Consider the following 19,595-nt stretch of genomic DNA (forward strand, 5'->3'; position numbering starts at 1 on the left):
CTGTTCACTTCTGCTGAATAATACACAGAGACATATTCTTCACTAGGGATGGGTACCAAGCCCCATTACTAAATGAGCCACAGGGTGAATTTTTAAATACCAGATGATCAATAAGCTTTGCCGCCAATGGTCGTGTTGTCGGTACTTTAGAAAATAAGAAAAAAGTTCCACATTCTATCTTTTCACCATAAAACATGTGTCTTATATGTATATGTCTACAACTATGCACTTTCACTTTCTAAATCATAAAAACTGTGTTCTGTTGGAGTCTGTATTTCCTACAGAAAAATTGCCACGTGTCTGAGGGGCGTAGCAGCTGCAGCAACACAAGGGACAAACACCAAATAGTATGATTACATTTCACTACAGCTGATGCAGAAAATGTTCGTTGCCACAAAAGTAATACGTCGTTTCTTGTAAGAGCAGAAACACAATAAATCTGTGGAAACTTTCAGTTAATGTTCATCACAGAGAAGTGTTTGACTGCTTAGCTTGTAGTTCTTCCCTCACTAACCAGATTTCTTATGTTTGCTAGCAGCCCACATACAGAGTTAACTAAACTATGCAAACATGTGCTAATGATTAAAAGTAAACATTCTCCAGGTGCAACGAGAAGAGATAAAAGCATGCATTAGCACCTCCATGCTGGCCTGAGAGAGAAGGTTCAGATCCATCCGAGCAAGAACTTCCAGAATGGCCAACAGCTTCTTTCCACAATCCATAAGACTCCTCAATAACAGCGTCCCACCCTTACTACCCCCACACCCTCCACCACAAGACATGCAAACTTGATCACCAGCATTGCACTGTGACTGATCATGCATACGATGTGCCCTGTAAAAAGTATTTATTGTTGTTTTTAGCAGTTAGATTTCCTTTTTTCTGAGTGCTTAATTTTATTCATTTTATTTCTGAAATTATTTATTTATTCTATTACAGCTTATTTATTGCGGTACTGGAAATACATAATAGTAATTCTCTAGTACTGTGTTTATTTTTTGCAGCTGAATATGCTTCCGTGGATTATTATTATTATTTATCAGTTTATTTTAAAAGGGACCGTGTACAATATCAAACATAAATATTGCTATTTGATGTATTGCACCAGAGTTAGCTTTAAGCTAGTTTCTATCTGCAATCCCTTATGAATGCTACATACAGTTGATGGGCTCTTCCACATGTGGAAGTACATAGTTAAAATGTTATTGTGAAGCCACACACATTAAAGCATTTCTTGGGTGGTTAAATTCATTTTGTAGAACAGCCCCTGCTCTTTGCTTTCCTAACATTATGATTGAAAACTATGCAAAGTTGATTTCTGTGGCAGACGGCCTCTTCCCTGGGCAGTAAGTGCACATCCCAAACGGAAGGTGGAAGATGTTCGACCCATCTTTTGGGCTTCCAGGCCCAAGAGCTACATTTACAGAACCCAAGACTGGGATGAGTTCCCCAATGGCAGATGGTAGGCTTGATTGCACACAAATTCTATAGTCGTCATTTGACAAAACATCTGTCAATTCACTTGATGATGAATTTTATTTTGTAAATAAATAGCAAATTATTAACAGTTTACATTAATAGAGAGGACTGTATGAAGTTGTGTTTGTAGTTTTGTAAAATGGTGAGTTATTGTTGTCTTCAGGGGAAACTCCTCATCTCCAGCTTTTGGTGAGCTAAACGACTACTACCTGTTCTACTTGAAGAGCAAATCATCCAAAGATGCTCTGCTGCAGATGTGGGGTGAGGAGCTGATGAGTGAAGAAAGTGTCAACGAGATCTTCACCTGCTACATCACAGCCCAACCAAACCGTCGTGGTCACAAGGTAGACAAGATTGAACACTTCAGATGAAACCATTTAGAACCTTGTTTTTCTTGTGTGACCATTTTTTCTATATAGATAAAATCCTAATTATGGATTTCCCGATGTAACGAAGCATATTCTGACTGGAGTGTTTTTTCCATCATGGAAAAAACACTCCAGTCAGAATCCCAGTTTCATTAAGAGCTGAAGGACAAGGAAAACATACAGAAGCATTGTCTGCCTCAGTGCTGTATGGTTTGATGTTAGTCTGGGATACTGTGTGTTCTTAAGTCTAATTGGTAATTTTTTGGGTTTCCCTTAGATCCAAGCTGTGTGCTTGTGCCAAGTTGTTAATCACACAGCTCAACTAATCCAGATATGATGTTCTAATTTTAACCATCTGATGTGCCTTTGATTCTCATCCCACTAATCTGATATTGGTGTACTTGAATACAATTATCTTAAACATTGTGCCCCTAATGCAGCATGAGTACAAATACCTCACCGTGATTAACATTACAATTTGTTAAACATTTTAAACTTTAAACAGTATGAAAATTTTCAGTCTGATAATTAGTGTCTCTTAAAGTAAAAAAAATTGCATATTTTATAGGCTTTATAGTCCAAAATTAAGACCTACCAACTCTGATTAATATTTAAAATGCATATACCACTAAAACACCTTGATGCTCTCAAAATTCTTCTCTTTGCATCTACACCCAAAAAGAATCCACAGGACCACTTGATAAAGTTCAACTGTTTACTTAAACTCATGCACAACAAAAATCCTATGTACAAAAATGATTCTCCTTATCCAGATTTTTTTAAATGATTCCAAGAAACAGAGTTCAAAAAACTATGTGGCTAAACTCTCAATGCCCCACTGCTGACCTGGCTAGCCACACCCACTATCCCCATAACCCAAGAGGCAATTAAAGGTGTGTGCACTGGTACTGGGAAGCAATGATCACAGCCATCAATTTCCACATATTACAAAATTATTTGTGGAGGGATGTGATAAAAAAAAATAATCTAATTAATTATAGGTTTTGTAATTAATTAAGCACATTTTTGTCAAATAGCAATATTTGACAGAATAAGCAAAGTTTGTCAGTTCAAATAAATTTAGGTTGACAACTGAATCGATGAACAGACATACACGTGACCTTAAACAACAAAAATGTTAGTTTCATTTATATTTAACTGTGCATTTTTCATCTGTCTACTACATTCACAGATTGCTGCAAACTCAAAGTGCAATTATAGCGATTATACTCAACATTTTAAGACTTTTTCTAAACTCAAGCACTTTCAGTGGTTCGAAAAGTGGTCTTTTATGGGCTGGCTATACTGTTTGCCTGTATCAGGACTGTCATAGCTAATGCATGGTGTTTTGCCCCGGGGCTCATTTACATAAAGTAGCTTCATTTATGCAAATACAGCAAGGACAGCAGAGGGCCGACACATCACAAAGTTTTTGTAAAATGTCTAAACTAGCTGTCGTTGAACGAAAACAAGGATTCAGCAGCTTATTTCTCGCCTCAAATGCTTTCAGAAATGCTATTTGCTGAACAGTTTTTGTATTAAAAGAGAAAGTTTGTGGCCAAGCCTCCATGTTGGTACGACATTTCTGCACTGATTCACTCAATGCGGACTGTGTACAAACTTTAGGTGCATTACCACCGCCTAACGGACTGGAGTGTGCATCAGTGTTACCAGTGTGCCAGAAATTAGGGAACTGAGAAAGGTGTGATTAAATGCGTTATTTTTTTTTAGCGCATTATTTTTTATGTAATTCATTAATGGTAATTAATTTAATTAAATTCCCAGCCCTAAAAATTCTATAAATGATATTGTTTAAATTGTTTTAAATCAGCCACACACCTCATGTGCAAAAAATAAAGCTATTACTACACTAGTGTAAATACTTTTTTTAAAAAATTCCTCTTAAATCAATATAAATTACTCTTGATTTACCATGAACTTAAGGCATTGCATTTGAATGACATAAATTCCAACATTATTTTGTAAGCATCTTTGTTGGTCCTAAAAAGGCTTTTGATACAACAGATCACAGTATGCTTTTGAAAAAACTGAGTAAATATGGCATCAGAGGGGTATCACATTCGTGTATTTCTAGTTACTTAGAAAATAGAAAGAAGTATGCGCAAATAGATAATGTAAAATCTGAATCATATCATAAAATGTGTTGTGCCTCAGAGGTCGGTTCTTGGACCAAAACAATTTATTTTACGGTACTACTCCGTCAAGGTACGTGGCGGAGTTACATGACGATCAGCGTAGGTTTGTCTGTGCACATTACTAAAAAATAGAAAAACGGACTTGGATGAATTTTTCAGGGAAGGTGAGGAATGACACAGGGACCACCTGATTAGATTTTGGAAGTGATGCAGCTTATAGTCTGGATGTACGGATTTCTTAAAGATTTCTTTATCATTGCAAGATAGCGACACGGCATCACTGTAACTTTGACAACAACTGAATGCTACGTCAGCTCCCTGCTGACGATCACGTGATTCATTGAATGAAGCGATAGGAGAAGGTATTTATATAATCCGCTGGGCTCCGCTGATCTGGTTCTCTCTTCTCCTCCACCTGTCATGAGAAAGCTGACACAAGAGCCGTTAGTTGGTCATGGAACGGCTTATAGCCTACCTTAGGCATTTCTCCCCCACCTTAACTGTAGCGCAGCTCCCGGTCCCAAGAACTGGCGGCCGGTCAGAAGCTCATAAGGTGTGAAACCAGTCACGCTGTTTACTGAACTTCTGACCGCCATAAGAGCAATAGGTAAAGCATCTAGCCAGTTCATCCCTTTTTGACTACATATTTTAGCTAGCTTTACCTTCAGATTTTGATTCATCCTTTCAACCTTGCCCTGAGATTGAAGATGATAGACTGTTCCAAATGCATGTTTCAAACCCAGCATCTTCTCTACTGATTGTACATCCTTGTTCTTGAAATGTGACCCATTATCTGACCTGATTCTTTTAGGAAACCCGTGGTGTAGTGGTTCAACAAAAATTTTATCACTGTCTTACCATCCTCATGTCTTGCAGGATAGACTTCTGGCCATCCTGTGAATGCATCGACTGCTACCAGCAAATACCTGTAACCTCTGACTCTCTCCACCATGTCTGTATAGTCAATAATGATCTCCTGACCTGGTAGGGCTGGTAGAGGGAACTGACCTTCATGTGGCTTAAGAGTGGGTTTTGGGTTGTGTCAGGTACACACTTCACAAGATTTTACAAAGTTTCTGATCATGTCTGGAAGAAATGGATGCCACCAGTGTGTTAAGTTTCTATCCATTTGTTTGTGTCCTACATGTGCCAACCCATGAGCTGGAGGCAGCACTGGTCTGCCATGTTTATGCCTTCATGGGCAAATGTGATGTGTGGTGCTGATAGAATTTTTTTTCATCCTAGTTTGTCTGAGTAATGTCATTGTGAATGCTGCTGAGTTAACATATGAGATCACACCGTGTGTTGTAAGTATTGTGACTGAATGTCCCATCACCACATTAGCTGTTTTCTGCAAAATTTTTGCCACTCCTGCAGCATGTCCTGTGCATGCAGGGTGTCTTTTCTCCATGGGGTCCAATGTCATACTTACATACAGTAGAACCTGTCTATCTCTTCCTTTTTTCCTGAAACAAAACACCATTTACTGTGTGTTTTGCTTTAGAAACATACTGGATCAGAACAACTTCTGGTGGTAACTCACAGCTTGGCAACATTTGTTTCAACACCTGATTGGAAATCCCTGTAGAGAGAATGAAACCCTGTGGGACTCTGGTGTAGCAGAGCTGTGTTCCTCTGTAGGTGAAGGAGAAAATGTCCCTACACTCCTCAACCAAAGGGAGACAGAAAAAATATTAGCCAAATCAATCCATGAAAACCAAGTGTGTTTGGGTGAGATCACAGACAAAGCAGTATAAGGATTAGGAACAGGAACTGTGGGTGTAGACACAATAGCATTAATTCTGCACAGATCATGTGCCTTTCTGTATTTGCCAGTGTTTTATTCTACTACTGGCAAAATAGAGGTGTTCCAGAGGGAGCAGGACTCCTCCAACACTCTACCCTGTAACAAACCTTCAATGGTGTCAGCAATGCCCTCCTCTGCAGTAGGCTTGTGTGCATACTGACGCTGCCAAATAGGGTTACTGTCAAAGATCTGAAACAAGATGGGAGAGAGATTAGCACAAAAACCTACATTCCTTGGTCCTTGGGACCACAAAACAGTTGGAAAAGAGTTCAGCATGGCTTCAGCAGAATCATGATCAGTTTGTTCTCTCCCATGATCCCTCTCTATTTATCTGTGATCCATCAGGAGCTCATCACAAGTTTCAATGTGAATGCGATAGAAAGTGTGCGTGCGTGCGTGCGTGCGTGCGTGCGTGCGTGCGTGCGTGCGTGCGTGCGTGCGTGCGTGCGTGCGTGCGTGCGTGCGTGCGTGCGTGCGTGTGTGAATAGTCAACCTGTTTAATTTGTGTGGGGGATCCAGATCCTTCAGCTCTGCCATTTTTTTAACCATAGGACCTAAGTCCTTTACCTGATGATTAGCATCCACTAAGAGTGTGATGTGTGGTACAGCTTCATGACTCATCTCATACCACTCTAACTGTACAGGTGTCAGTACAGCATCTCCAGCCACTCCCTCCTGTCCCACATAAATGAACTTTAAATCCACAGACCACGTCTGTGTTTCCTGCAATCCAGAAAACCTGTCTCTATGGACATCATCAAAGAGCCGATCATAGTAATGGGTCAGGTGGAGGGGGTCAGCAGGGGGAGTATATGTGGCAAGGAGAGAGCTCCACGGTTTCCAGGCAGTAAATGCAGAGAGCAGACCAGTGCTGTTCAGGGGTGCTGTTCAGATGTCAGCCCACTGTCCAGGTGCGCCAGGTGATGTCGGCGCAAAGCATCATCCTGCCATGAAAGACAGGACTATGCAGGGAACAGTTCACTGCTTGCCCATTTGGAAACGTGAGGGTGATCCCACCAGGTGAACACAGCACCGAAGCTCCCAACTTAATGAGTAGGTCTCGTCCCATGAGATTGGTGGGAGATTGTTTGGAATATGCATATCGATGTTTCACAGTCTGCCCAGCCACAGCTGTGGTCAAGGACCTTGTTACTGGCAGCTTAGTAGACACCCCAGAGAAACCGGTCACTTCAACAGTCAAGGAAGAGAAGTAAGCAGGATAAACATCACAGTTCAATGTGGAATACGTCGCTCCCATATCCAGAAGACAAGGCAGCTCTCAGTTGCACTGCATATCATAGAAATCCCACAGTGTCTGATATGAGTGAGTGGCCATGCAGGCCTCTCAGACTTTATAGTAATTTTGTTTGTTGTTTGTTTTTAATGCTCATTGTAAACTGATTGTTTGTTATACAGGGGCAGATTACATGAGTTTATTATTCTTTCTGCGCCCTTTCATTCAGAAGTTGGAAACTTTTGTTTATAAGATAAAATAAGATAATCGTTTATTACTCCCCACGTCAGGGGAAATTTCCAGTGTTACAGCAGCAAACATCATTCAGAGCAGCACTAACCATTTGTACAGTAATGATTATAATTGTAGTAACAATTATATGTACAATATATACAAGAATGAAGAATGAAAAATGAATAAATACAGTACTACTACACTATAAGTGACATCAGCATAAAGTGGCTTGTGGAATAAATGTAACTGTAAAAGTGCAAAGAATGCCAGCAGCGCAAGGTTGCAAGATTTTACCGTGGTTTATGATGATATGATATAGTCCAGTTTATGTTAACATCAGCCAGTGATGCTGATGTTGTACAGTCTTACAACAGATGGAATGAATGACCTGTGATAGCGCTCTTTCTTACGGGGTGGGTGTCTAAGTCTGCTGCTGAAGGAGCTGCTTAGAGACCCCACAGTGTCATGCAGTGGGTGAGAGAGATTGTCCATGATGGAAGTGAGCTTTGCCAACACCCTCCTCTCACCCACCTCCTCTCTGGAGTCAAGGGGGCAGTCCAGGACAGAACGGCCCTCTTGACCAGTCTGTTCAGTCTCTTTCTGTCTCTTTCAGTGCTCCCTGCTCCCCAGCAGACCACTGCATAGAAAAGAGCAGACGCTACCACATTATCATAACATAAAAAGCACTCAGAGAGCGCAGTACTCCACCAAGGCTGCTCAGTCGACATATCATTTCCAACGGATGAAATCTTTAATAAAAAATGACCTTGTGCTGAGCAGAGGCATGTGTTATGCATGTGCATGTTATGTATTTATACCGAATTGCGTGTAAATTACTCCTATGAAGGTCTGTTGATCAGTTCATCAATTCTGGCAAGCCTTTGTTTTGCTAGTGTTAAAATCACCATTCCCTCCTGGCCTTTATTTTGAAGGCATATTTTTAATGCTACAGGCTTTTATTTTGTAACCATTCCAGTGGCACAGGAAGTGTTTATCTAAAAAGTGGTTTCTTGACATGACAAAGACGCTGCCGAAAAGTCCGAAAATTCACATAAAGATGAAAGAAACGGTTCTACACTGTTGCTGTTTAGCAAAGGATGTGTAGAAGCACCTAGCTGGAATGGAGACAAGCTCTTATGGTGTTTCCTGAAGAAAGGAACGAAGGACAGAAAGGTGAATTTGTGTTCAAAATAAGGCTGACAGCTGAACGGAAATAAAGGCTTTGTGAACATCAGGAGCTTCACCATTGTCTCACTGGGGTTTGCTGCATTGCATGACCTGTATGTAGCAGGCGGCAGGAATTGATGGGACTCAGAAACACCCCGCAGTTTAATCATCTGTTTCTTGTATGATTTCCAATGGATAAATCGTGGTCATTTTGTAGTAGGATCACAATCGTGATCGTCAGCAGGTAACTGACACTGTTCACGTCATGGTTACAGCGACGCCGTGCCAGCACCTATATCTCGCAATGGGAAATCCTTCACAAAGCCGTGGGTCCAAACTATGAGCCGCATCACTGCCAAAATCTAATCACTTGGTTCTTGTGTCATTTCTGACTTTCCCTGAAAGTTTCATCCAAATCCGTTGGTCCGTTTTTGAGTAATGTTTCACAGGGACAGACAGACAGACAGATTCACAGACAAATGTCGATCAACGATCATCACATAACTCCGCCATACCTTGGCGGAGTAAAAAGGAAGGAGCTGGATGGTCAGTGCTTTGATGAGAGGGGGGAGGAGTGGGAGCAGAATCAAATCTGTTAAAGAACAGATTCAGCTCGTTGGCCCACTCCCGGTCTCCTGTTGCAGCTCCCCTCTCATGGCCTCTGATGCTAACGGAGATGGATCTCAGGTCTCTTCAGACTTCCCTTGCATTATTTTTCTGCAGGTGAGATTCCATCTTGGACCTGTAACTTTCCTTGTCCTCCCTGATCTTCTTCTTTATCTCCTTCTGCACCCTCGTCAGCTCCTCTTTGTCCCCAGATCCAAAAACCCTCCTCTTTTCCTTCAGCAGGGCCTTCAGTTCCGGGGTCACCCAGGTTTTGTTGTTAGAGAAACACCGTACTTTCCTAGTCGGTCCGGTGTTCTCTGCACAGAAGTTGATGTAGTCTGTAATAGTGTCCGTCAGTGCATCAGTGTCCACCCCGTGTAGTCAAAGCAGTCCTGCAGCGCTGCAGTGGCCTCATCAGACCACTTCTTCACATACCTTATATGGTGTGGGGGGTTGTTTCTTCACCATACGTATGTAAATGGGCTGCAGTCTCACCAGGTTTGGTCTGAGTGGCCCAGCGGGGGGAGGGGGGGAGGAGCTGTATGGCAACGTTTCCATAAGCACCTACACGGCGCGACAAATGTGTAGTAGTTCCTTTAAACCAACTACTATTCCATAATTGTTAGTTTAACTTTAATTAAACATGAGACTATAGTGCATGCTGATAGAAGGCTATGGCTTTCTCTTCTGCTAGGTGTTGTGTTTGCCATGGAACGATGAGCCTCTTGCCTCAGAGACCAACCTGTTGAAGGATGAGCTGGAGAAGGTGAACAGGCGAGGAGTCCTCACCATCAACTCTCAGCCCAACATCAACGGCAAACCCTCCACAGACCCTATAGTAGGCTGGGGACCTGCAGGGGGCTACGTCTTTCAGAAGGCAGGAACACTGTCTGTCTTGTTTGTGCCTTGAGATACAGTAGTACAGGAGTGTACTGGTTTTTGTCTGACGTATTGATATATTGTTCAGTCTTCTTGTTTTACATCCAACAGGCCTATCTGGAGTTCTTCACCTCTAGTGAAAATGTGACTGCTCTCCTTAAAGTGCTGAAGAAGTATGAGCCACGTGTTAACTACCACATTGTTAATGTGCATGTAAGTTTGAACAGAATGCCCCTGTCATGCCATGTCTGTATGCTACTATACTAGAACATCTGAAAAAATTAGAACATTGTGAAAAAATGTAATATTTTCCATCAATTATTTAAGACAAATTCTATACATTCTACACTCATTTCACCTTAAGTGAAATATTTCAAGCCTTTTAGTTTGTCTTAATTTGGAAGAGTATATAGCTTATAGCTCATGAAAATCAGAAATCCAGTATCTCAATGTGTTCAGTATATGCAGCCACAATTACGGGTAAGACTGCTGACTTGAATGTTGTCCAGAAGATAAGCATCAACACTCTCCACAAGGAGCCACAGAAGATCACTGCTGAAAAGGCTGGCTGTTGCCAGAGTGCTGTATCAAAGCATATTAATGGAAAGTTGACTGAAAGGGAAAAGTGTGGTAGGAAAAGGTGCACAAGCAACAGGGATGACTACTGACTTGAGAGGATTGTCAAGAAAAATCAGTTCAAGAACTTGGAGTAGCTTCACAAGGGCTGAGGCTGGTGTCAGTGCATCAAGAGTCACCAAACAAAGACGTATGCAGGAAAGAAGCTACAACTGTCACAGAAGACACTCCTGAACCAGAGACAGTGTCAGAAACATCTTACCTGGTCGAGGGAGAGAAATAACTGTACTGTTGTTTAGTGGTACAAAGTCCTCTGTTCATATGAAAATAACTTTTGCATTTCATTTGGAAATCAAGGTCCTCGAGTCTGGAATGAAGAATGGAGAGGATCAGAATCCAAGGTGTTTGAAGTTCGGTGTGAAGTTTCTGCAGTCTATAATGATTTGTGGTGCCATGTCATCTGCTGGTGGTGATTCAATGGGCTCTATCAAGTCCAAAGTCAATGCAGCCTTTTGACAGAGGATTTTAGAGCTTACCTTGCTTCCACCTACTGGTGGAAGCAAGTATCATCATCATGGAGATGTTGATTTCCTTTTTCTGTAGGACAGCACCTGCCCACAGAACCAAAGCTACTACCAAATGGTTTATTGACCATGATATAACTGTGCTTGATTGGTCAGCAAACTTGCCTGACCTGAACCCAACAGAACCCCATATGAAGTATTATCAAGAGGAGGATGACAAACACCTCTGACCCAAAACTACAGATGAGCTCAAGGCCTCTATTACAGCAGCCTGGGCTTCTGCAGCACCTCAGCAGTGCCACAGGCTGATCAGCTCTATGCCACAACACACTGATGAGGCAGTTCTTGGTAAAGGAATCCAGACCAAGTGTTGAGTCTATAAATGAACATACTTGAAAGACGGTGGCCATCTCTGTATAATAAATCCTATTTTTTGATTGATTTTAGGAAATATCTTTATGATTTGGATTACTGGATATTTAATTTTCATCGTCTGTAATCCATAATCATCAAAATGAAAAAAGATGGCTTAAAATATTTCACTTATGTGAAATGAATGTAGAATATATACAATTTTTAATTTCTTAAAAAACTGATGGAAAATATTAACTTTTCATGACATTTCGATGATGTTCATTTTGTCATTAATTATCATAGGATAACGTTATTTTTTATACTGACAAATCAAAGTAAAGATGGTTTTTACCTTAGCTGACATGTTTCAACTGCAACTGCAGTCTTCTTCAGAGCGTCAGCCAATAAAAAAGGACACGTCAGCACACGTCGGATGACGCTCTGAAGAAGACTGCAGTTGCAGTCGAAACATGTCAGCTAAGGTAAAAACCATCTTTACTTTGATTTGTCGGTATAAAAAATAACTTTATCCTAACTTTTCATGACCTTCAGATTTTTTTGAGATGCAAAGAGCACCAGTATACATGATTAATATGTCAATACATATTGCAGGGCCGTAACCTGACCAATGCCCCTGACATGCAGCCTAATGCTGTGACATGGGGAATCTTCCCTGGCAGGGAGATTGTTCAGCCTACTGTTGTGGACCCAGTCAGCTTTATGTCCTGGAAGGTAAGATAGAGATTGTCCTGTTTGTGTGCAAGAATTCAGGAATGGTTCAACCATGTACTAGTTTCATGTTTTTGTAGCTGTAAGTCTGAAAGGCACAACTCAAAAAAATCTGAATGTGGTTGTAATTGCATTTTTGTATTATGTGGAACTATACTCAGACAAAGGGTAATTAAACATTTTGGGAAATGCCAACACCCTGATACATAGATCACAGCAAAGCCAGTTTCTTTTCTCAAGAATGTTAGTTTTTCAGTTTAGCTGTTTTCTGGTTTATTAGACCACAGTAACATCTGAAATGCAGAATAGTCCCACTTTTATCAGACAACCATACAAATTCACTACTTTGGTAACTTTCTCATATAAACAAAAATGAATGCATAGCTTGAATATTACTTTTATCAATAAAGGATTCACATAGTGGGTTGTATGCAAACACCACTGATATTAATGAAGGAAGAAAGGTTTACAAAATAAAAAAATAAGGTATTTCTGTAGTACTACACTATCATATAACCACATCCTTTCAGTCTTATATTCCCACTTTAATTTGAAAGGAATAATTACAAAGTGAGAAGTTAGTTTTTAGTATGACTTGTAATACAGATAACATCCGGAGCTACAGGATAGAGTTTGAATGCATGTTTCTGTCTGCTCTCAGGGAGAACTCTTGAGTTACTCACAAATTCAGAGTCACTATGAACAATCAGAAGTTTGACTTATTACTGCAGAAAGTGTTGCAAAGTCCATTTTATAAAAAATCTGAAGTTGCAATGAAATAAAGTTTTTGTCAAGAGTCGCTAAGCCATTTTCCACTGCGAAAACTTGTGAGCCGTTACAGGGTGACCTGAACACTTGTTTGTGTTAGAACCAACAAAACCATTCCCTATAGAACCTCCCTCAGGGGTGTTTCCAGAAGAGAAAAGAGTGTCTACTCCAGGCAAAGTACTTCGGAGTGCAACAAAAAATACTGATTGGATGACAGTGAAGAAGACAGCGCTAATTAAATTCATGGAGAACAAGGGCCATTTTTTTTACCCTCTTAATGTCCTCATCGAGTAGCTGTCTTTTCTTCTCTAATATCACCATTAACAGTACGAAACCCACCACAAAGGCTGCCATAACAAATCTCCATTGTTGTATATCTGCTATATTCATAAAACTGCAGTTATGTCCAGTAACTACTTGTGGTCAAAGCTGCTTCTACTGGAAACAGAAAGACTCTTAGACGGCTGTTCTTGTATTTGTTGGTGTCACCTTGCACCTGCCCCAAGGGTCTGCAGTCGAAAGCCACCTATTGTTGGGAGTTTGAAGAACTATACAGAACGTTAGTCTCCTGTGACTAATCCACTCTGTCCCCATGTTTCCCCAGGATGAGGCCTTTGCCTTGTGGATTGAGCAGTGGGCCAAGCTCTACGAAGACGAGTCTCCTTCACGGATGATCATAAAGTATATTCATGACAATTACTTCCTGGTCAATCTGGTAGACAATGACTTTCCACTAGAGAACTGTCTGTGGCAGGTCATTGATGACATGTTTGAGCTGCTCGATGTGCCTCCAGAGCTACTCAATGATGGCGCAGTCTCTGAGTAAAATAAGTTATTTTCAACAAGGTGTTAAGGAAAGACGGAACACTATGAAACAGTTAATATTTTATGCATTTTTTAAAAATCTGCTATTTACAATACACACTTTGTACTGCAAGTGTAATTCACAGTATTTTTACAGATTTTTTTTATGGGTTTCTTTTTAAAACATTTGAGTGAATGGGAAACGCTGTGAAAATGAAACTGAATATTTCTGACCTCCAGATGAGTAACTTAATCCTCTACAGCATTTCTGGCTGATAAACTACACTTGTGCTCTTACAGATTTGGCTTTGAACTTTTAGAGTTTCATTATGACAAAACAACCTTCCCATATGTAAAGTGTTTTTAATTCAAGTTGTCTGTTTGAATTACAGAATGCTAATGTTTTTTTATGGTGTGTAAGGCTATGAGTGAGAATCTAGTAGTAGTGATGTACTCAAGAAATAGATAAGGTGTGCTTGCATGAGAATCCCTTTTCACCTCATGTTGATTCCTTGACAGGAAAACTAAACAATTGCACTATTTACCTGCTGGCTTAATATGTTTTAAATGCGCATCACATTTATTTGTTCTGACCACTTTAGCATTAAATCGTTTTTTTTTTTTAATCTGGTCAATATGTGTTGCTTATATGTGACATCCAGCACCTCTGTCCATTAAGTACACACTACCACTACATAATTTCAAGTACAAAGACCAGGGGTCCGTTTCACGAAGCAGGTTCAACAAACTCTGAGTTTAACCCTGAACTCTGAGTTGATCTACTCTGAGATAGAAAACTCAGAGTTTCCGGTTTCACAACGGCTGATTCGAGTTGGTTAAATCAACTCGGAGTAGTTTCACCCGGAGTTAAGCGCGTGCACCACAACTATAAACAGACAGCATCAATGGAACCCCGATTCGACGAGTCACCATGGCAACAGGGAAGCGGAGAGCTACGTTTTTTACACCACTTGAACTGGACATCTTAATTCGTTCAATATGGCGACTACGAACACGTTTTTAGAAAGAAGTGCAACACCGCTGCGGCTGCAAAAGAGAGGGAGACGGCGTGGGAGAACATTGCTGCCCGAGTCAATGCGTAAGTTTAAATCACAATAATATTACAGGGGAAAACTGTTTGAATAGTAGCCTATTAAGTTATTTCATTTAGGTGCAATCCCGCGGGGGTGAAGCGCACGTGGCAGCAGCTGAAGATGAAATATAAAAACATTGTTCAAACAGGTAAGAAGTCGGCATAATCTCATGGAGCTACCTCATTTTGATCATGTTTTACATCGTACAGTAGCCTAAATATTAGGTGGCTGTTTGACTGTGCAGTGGTTCTATCCCACACATAGCCTAAATGTCTGCATCCATATCATGTTCTGTCAAACAATTAAGCCTATTTAAACTAACACAGACTTCTACTCAGCCAACAGGAAGAAAGGAGATGCCCGTAAAACAGGAGGTGGCCCAGCAGCACAACCTCTAACGGAGGCAGAGGAGCTGGTCCTAAGCCAGAATTTGGGAAGGCCAGTGGCTGAGGGAATCCCTGGAGGGAGCTCATCCTCTGAGACCACCCCCCAAGACACAAGTGCTTTTATAAAATGTAATATGTGTGTGTGTGTAGCCCATGTATATGTATATATGGAATGTTTTCAAGCATATTCATACAAATATTCATTTCTCTTTTGGGTCTTTTTTCTTTTGGCCCAACAGATTCTGATGGTACTATCTGCCTGGTGGAGCCCCTTCACACCACAACAGACCTTGTAACTGTAAGTAGGCAATACTCCAGAGATTTAGCCAAATGGTAGTTTAAGTCCACTGAAACATATCACTCATCTAGGATGAAGAGGATGAAACTGTGTCTGCTGCCTTTACAGAGGGGGATCCAGAAAGGCATCTAGAGGTATGTTACTGATAGTTCTCTTCCCATTCACATTTCTTAACATTCTGGTGGAATATAGACTGGCATTTAGCCTACACTGAAGTATTGCACATTCTCATCCTTTTTAACAGAGCATGGCTGGACAGCAGCAGGATGCTTCCTCAACTTCCACTGCACAGATTGACACAGTGAGATGGATGTTCAGTAAACACCAGAGGTTCAGTCCATGGAATTCATGTGCAACTGTATAATTTAATGTCCTTTATGTATTCCCAGTTACCAGTAAAACAAATATACAAAATCCACTTGCTGAGAAAAATACAAAAAACAGATAAAGAAATGCAGTACTTGGACTGCCAGATTAAGAAGGCAGATCTGGAAATTGAAATACTGGAGCACAAGTTAGAGGTGGGTGCAGGTCACAGGTGAATTATGTTAACTACTGGAACATTAACTAAATTAGCTGTTTTATTTGTAGGAAATAAAGAAGACCAAATGAAATGTATGTCATGTGTTTATTTCACTGCTGTGGTGGTGATGATGGTGACTTAAACTCCAAAGTGGTTATTGCATATGGTGTCTCTGACTGCTCTGCTGTCCTGGATAGCTGGCAGGTGGATGAGGTCATCATCTGGGTCTTCAAATTGTACGGCAGGGTGTTGCTCTCCTCTAATAGTGGCAATATTATGAAGAACAACACATGCCACAATAATATCACAGGCCGTCTCAGGGGTCACCCTGAGGTGACGTAGGCACTGGAAACGGGCTTTCAGCAGGCCTATGGTCATCTCCACCCGGGCTCTCGTCTTGCAGTGAGCCCGGTTGAAGTTCTGTTGGGGGCCTGGTTCAGGGTCAGGGTATGGGGTCATCAGACTAGGTTGGCATGGACAACCCCTGTCACCCAGCAGAAGGCCATCAACTCTCCTGTAATGTATACTGGATACATTAGAGTATATTTAAGGAGGGAGACAAGTGAATTATATTGTGAAAATCTTTAGGATGCCTACCACGCTGCAGTCTGTTGCTCACGTTAGACTCTCGAAAAATCCTCGAGTCATGAACAGACCCAGACCACTTGGCCTCCACATTGGAAATGATGTATGCAGCATCACATATGATCTTGACAGTGCAGAGAATGACTGATGTTGAACTATGATGCAGTCTTTAACATTTTGAAACCGTAGTCAATCTACCTCTAACCTACCTGCACATTTATGCTGTGAATGGACTTCTTATTCACATAATCAGCTTCATTATATTTGGGAGCTTTGATGGGGATGTGTGTGCCATCAATGCAGCCAATCACACTGGGAAATCCTAAAAGAAATTAAATTTACTAATCACAGTCTGAGGTTGCAGCACAATGTCATTAACTGGACATGATTTAAAATTAATTTAACAGATCTCTACATCATTCACCTGCAATCCTGTGGAACTCCTCCTTGATGGCTCTACAGGTTTGTGTCCAGGGAAAACCACAAAGATGGTAAAAGTCGTTTCAGGGCCAGACACACTTTTCTGACCGCTCTGCATACAGTGGCCTTACTGAGGTGCTCTGCATCTCCGACGTTGTATAAAAAACTCCCATTTGCAAAGAACCGCAGCGCAACACACAACATCTGCTGGGACGTTAGAGCATGACTGCGGTTGGTAAAGTTGTGAATGTAAGGACGGATTAGGTTGTGGATGTAGGTTATGGATTGTGATGTGAAACGGTACAGTTCAAAAAGATAACTGTCCGGAAACGCCAAAACATCTATGCGCGGTCTGAAAACAATCGCCCGACGAATATTTAATTCTGTGCGCAGTAATGCAGCTCCTTCATCTACTGGATCGTTAATAAACGGACATGCCATTTTGACACACGGCAGAATTAGACTTCGCCAAAACTCGCCAGTTGACTGAATGAATGAGGAAATGAAATGGCGTGTGCGACTGAAAGAGGGCGGAGACTGAGAGAAACTCGAGGTTTACTGAGAAAAACCTGGTCCCGACCAGGTTAGAGTCATAGAGTCTGTTACTACGGTAACTGACCGAGAGTTTAAGTTACCCCTCTTTGTGAAACAGCGTAGAGTTACCCCTCTGTCTCGGGTTTGAGTTACCTCGCTTTGTGAAACGGAAAACTCTGAGTTTCCCTCATTTCAGGGTTAACAAACTCAGAGTTTTCACTAAACCTGCTTCGTGAAACGGACCCCAGGTCATAGAGAGGAAATGACAATGTATACCAACCAGGCAACATGGTGGGGATTTTCTATACATTGAGTAATTCAACTCATCAAACAACATGCCACTTGACCTAACTAAGACTGCCAGCTAAACATAACCAGAGTATTACTCAGTACTACTTCCTAGTACAGTGGTCCCTCGTATATCGCGAGGGTTACGTTCCAGACCCTCCCGTGATATACGAAAATCTGCGATATAGGGACCGTATTTTAACCCTTAAATATTGGTCGACTCACCCATCTCCAAGGCTGTAGGTCAGGCCGGTTACAATTATTTCGCGTTTTTATGCTCATGTCTTTTGCTGTCTTCCATGCTAAACATCCCCAGCATGACAGGACAGTTTTCTGCAGGTTTTATTCACTGCTCAGTACAACAAACACAGACCGCTCTTACCAGCACAATATACACAAAAATAATAAACAAAATAAAGTAAATGCAAGTGAACACAATCATACACAAATCCGACACTAGAATATTCATTTTATTATAACTCCGCCAAGGAACGCGGCGGAGTTATGTGACGATCAGTGTAAGTTTCTCTGTGAATCTATCTGTCCTGTGCAATATTACTCAAAACAGACCAACGGATTTTGATGAAATTTTCAGGGAAGGTCAGAAATGACACAAGGACCAAGTGGTTAGATTTTGGCAGTGATGCGGCTTATAGTCTGGATCCACGGATTTGTTAATGATTTCCCATTGCAAGATATAGCGGCCGGCACGGCGTCACTGTAACCATGACAACAAGTGAACGCTGCCTCAGCTCCCTACTGACGATCATGTGATCCTACTACAAATCTGCAGTTGCCGACTTATCGGAATTGATACAAGGAACAATTGATTGATTGATTAAATTGTGGGGATGTTTGAGTCCCATCACATATGTCCCGCTAGGTCAGCCGATTCAGGCACACATGCATAACACACGTCTGTGTTCAGCGCCAGGTCAGACAATGAACAGTCTTGGCGGAGTATTGCGCTCTCTGAGTGTTTTTCTTGTTGATATATATTTTAAGGCTTTATAAATCGTCCCCACACACCTCACATCACCGCAGAGCAACACTATGCAGCGATCAGACGTCTATGTGAGACGGACAGGCCAGATACTGAGTGCACTATACTCAGGGGAGACGGAGGAGACTGACTACGGTCGCTGAGCCAATCAGAGCCCAGCGCTGTACGCTGGCCGCTATGACCCAATAGTATGTGTCTGCAGAGCCGCAGGCTGCACCTACAGGGCTGCACCTAGAGGGCTGTACAGTTCCTTTAAGTTTAGAGCACTTTTTATAGACGTTTTAAATTGATGATTTCACTGCAGATATACTTACAATACAAAAGGCTTATTCACGAAGAATTCCCTGTTCATTTTAACCCCTGTAAGTTTTTCTACACAGCCAGAGGCTGCACTTTCAGGAGCACACCAAGTATTCAACACAAAGTATGGACATTTTAAATGTTTAATTCACCCAAATAGTACTTATTACAATGTCATAAGTTAGGACCTATAACTTGGTTGCTAAGGCTAGCATTTGGACAAATTGTGTAATTATCAGATCAAATAATGGTATCATCTGTAATGGCCTTTGTGCAGTCTAGATCTCAAACAGGACAGTCTGAAAGGTTGGAAAGAGACAAAACACAAGGACAACTCTGAAGACAGATATATATTTATTTTACACAATAATATGAAATCAAAATAAAAGCTGAACACACACAAACACACAAAAATAAGTGAAGTCTATGACTCCCGCTGCAAAACCTCTGATCTCACTTCCTCCTGATAGAGACACACA

At 41.2% G+C, this 19,595-nt stretch overlaps 2 protein-coding genes and 1 pseudogene across 5 annotated transcripts in view; 2 read left to right on the forward strand and 1 right to left on the reverse strand.

Annotated features, from left to right (window-relative positions):
* mthfr (methylenetetrahydrofolate reductase (NAD(P)H)) overlaps positions 1-14,311 on the forward strand; it is a 36,782-nt gene extending 22,471 nt beyond the window's left edge. For all 3 annotated transcript variants that reach the window (XM_023266522.3, XM_055012926.1, XM_023266523.3), the window contains exons 7-12: positions 1,328-1,462; positions 1,643-1,823; positions 9,746-9,928; positions 10,042-10,143; positions 11,997-12,116; positions 13,486-14,311. In XM_023266522.3, coding sequence (XP_023122290.1) covers positions 1,328-1,462; positions 1,643-1,823; positions 9,746-9,928; positions 10,042-10,143; positions 11,997-12,116; positions 13,486-13,707 — 943 coding nt within the window. In that variant the 3' untranslated portion in view covers positions 13,708-14,311. The remainder of the gene's footprint in view (positions 1-1,327; positions 1,463-1,642; positions 1,824-9,745; positions 9,929-10,041; positions 10,144-11,996; positions 12,117-13,485) is intronic.
* Positions 14,312-14,447: 136 nt separating this feature from the next.
* LOC129349521 (uncharacterized) lies at positions 14,448-16,077 on the forward strand. 2 transcript variants are annotated; one of them, XM_055012929.1, is made up of 7 exons: positions 14,448-14,784; positions 14,857-14,927; positions 15,118-15,294; positions 15,405-15,463; positions 15,535-15,597; positions 15,708-15,764; positions 15,853-16,077. In XM_055012929.1, exons 2-7 carry the CDS (start codon positions 14,900-14,902, stop codon positions 16,003-16,005), a joined length of 537 nt encoding a protein of 178 aa, XP_054868904.1. In that variant the 5' UTR covers positions 14,448-14,784; positions 14,857-14,899; the 3' UTR covers positions 16,006-16,077. The 2 variants fall into 2 exon arrangements, with proteins under 2 accessions (XP_054868904.1, XP_054868903.1); XM_055012928.1 differs by lacking the exon at positions 14,857-14,927.
* On the reverse strand, positions 16,073-17,464 carry LOC129349522 (putative nuclease HARBI1; annotated as a pseudogene).
* Positions 17,465-19,595: the final 2,131 nt, after the last annotated feature.

This window comes from Amphiprion ocellaris, chromosome 8, assembly GCF_022539595.1.
Source record: "Amphiprion ocellaris isolate individual 3 ecotype Okinawa chromosome 8, ASM2253959v1, whole genome shotgun sequence".
NCBI lineage: Eukaryota > Metazoa > Chordata > Actinopteri > Pomacentridae > Amphiprion > Amphiprion ocellaris.

Coding starts and splice junctions, on each gene's coding strand:
- LOC129349521 (XM_055012928.1), top strand. CDS start 14,685: ATGGCGACTACGAACACGTTTTTAGAAAGAAGTGCAACACCGCTGCGG. Junction 15,295..15,404: donor CACAAGTGCTTTTATAAAAT/GTAATATGTGTG, acceptor TTGGCCCAACAG/ATTCTGATGGTACTATCTGC. Junction 15,464..15,534: donor CCACAACAGACCTTGTAACT/GTAAGTAGGCAA, acceptor TCACTCATCTAG/GATGAAGAGGATGAAACTGT.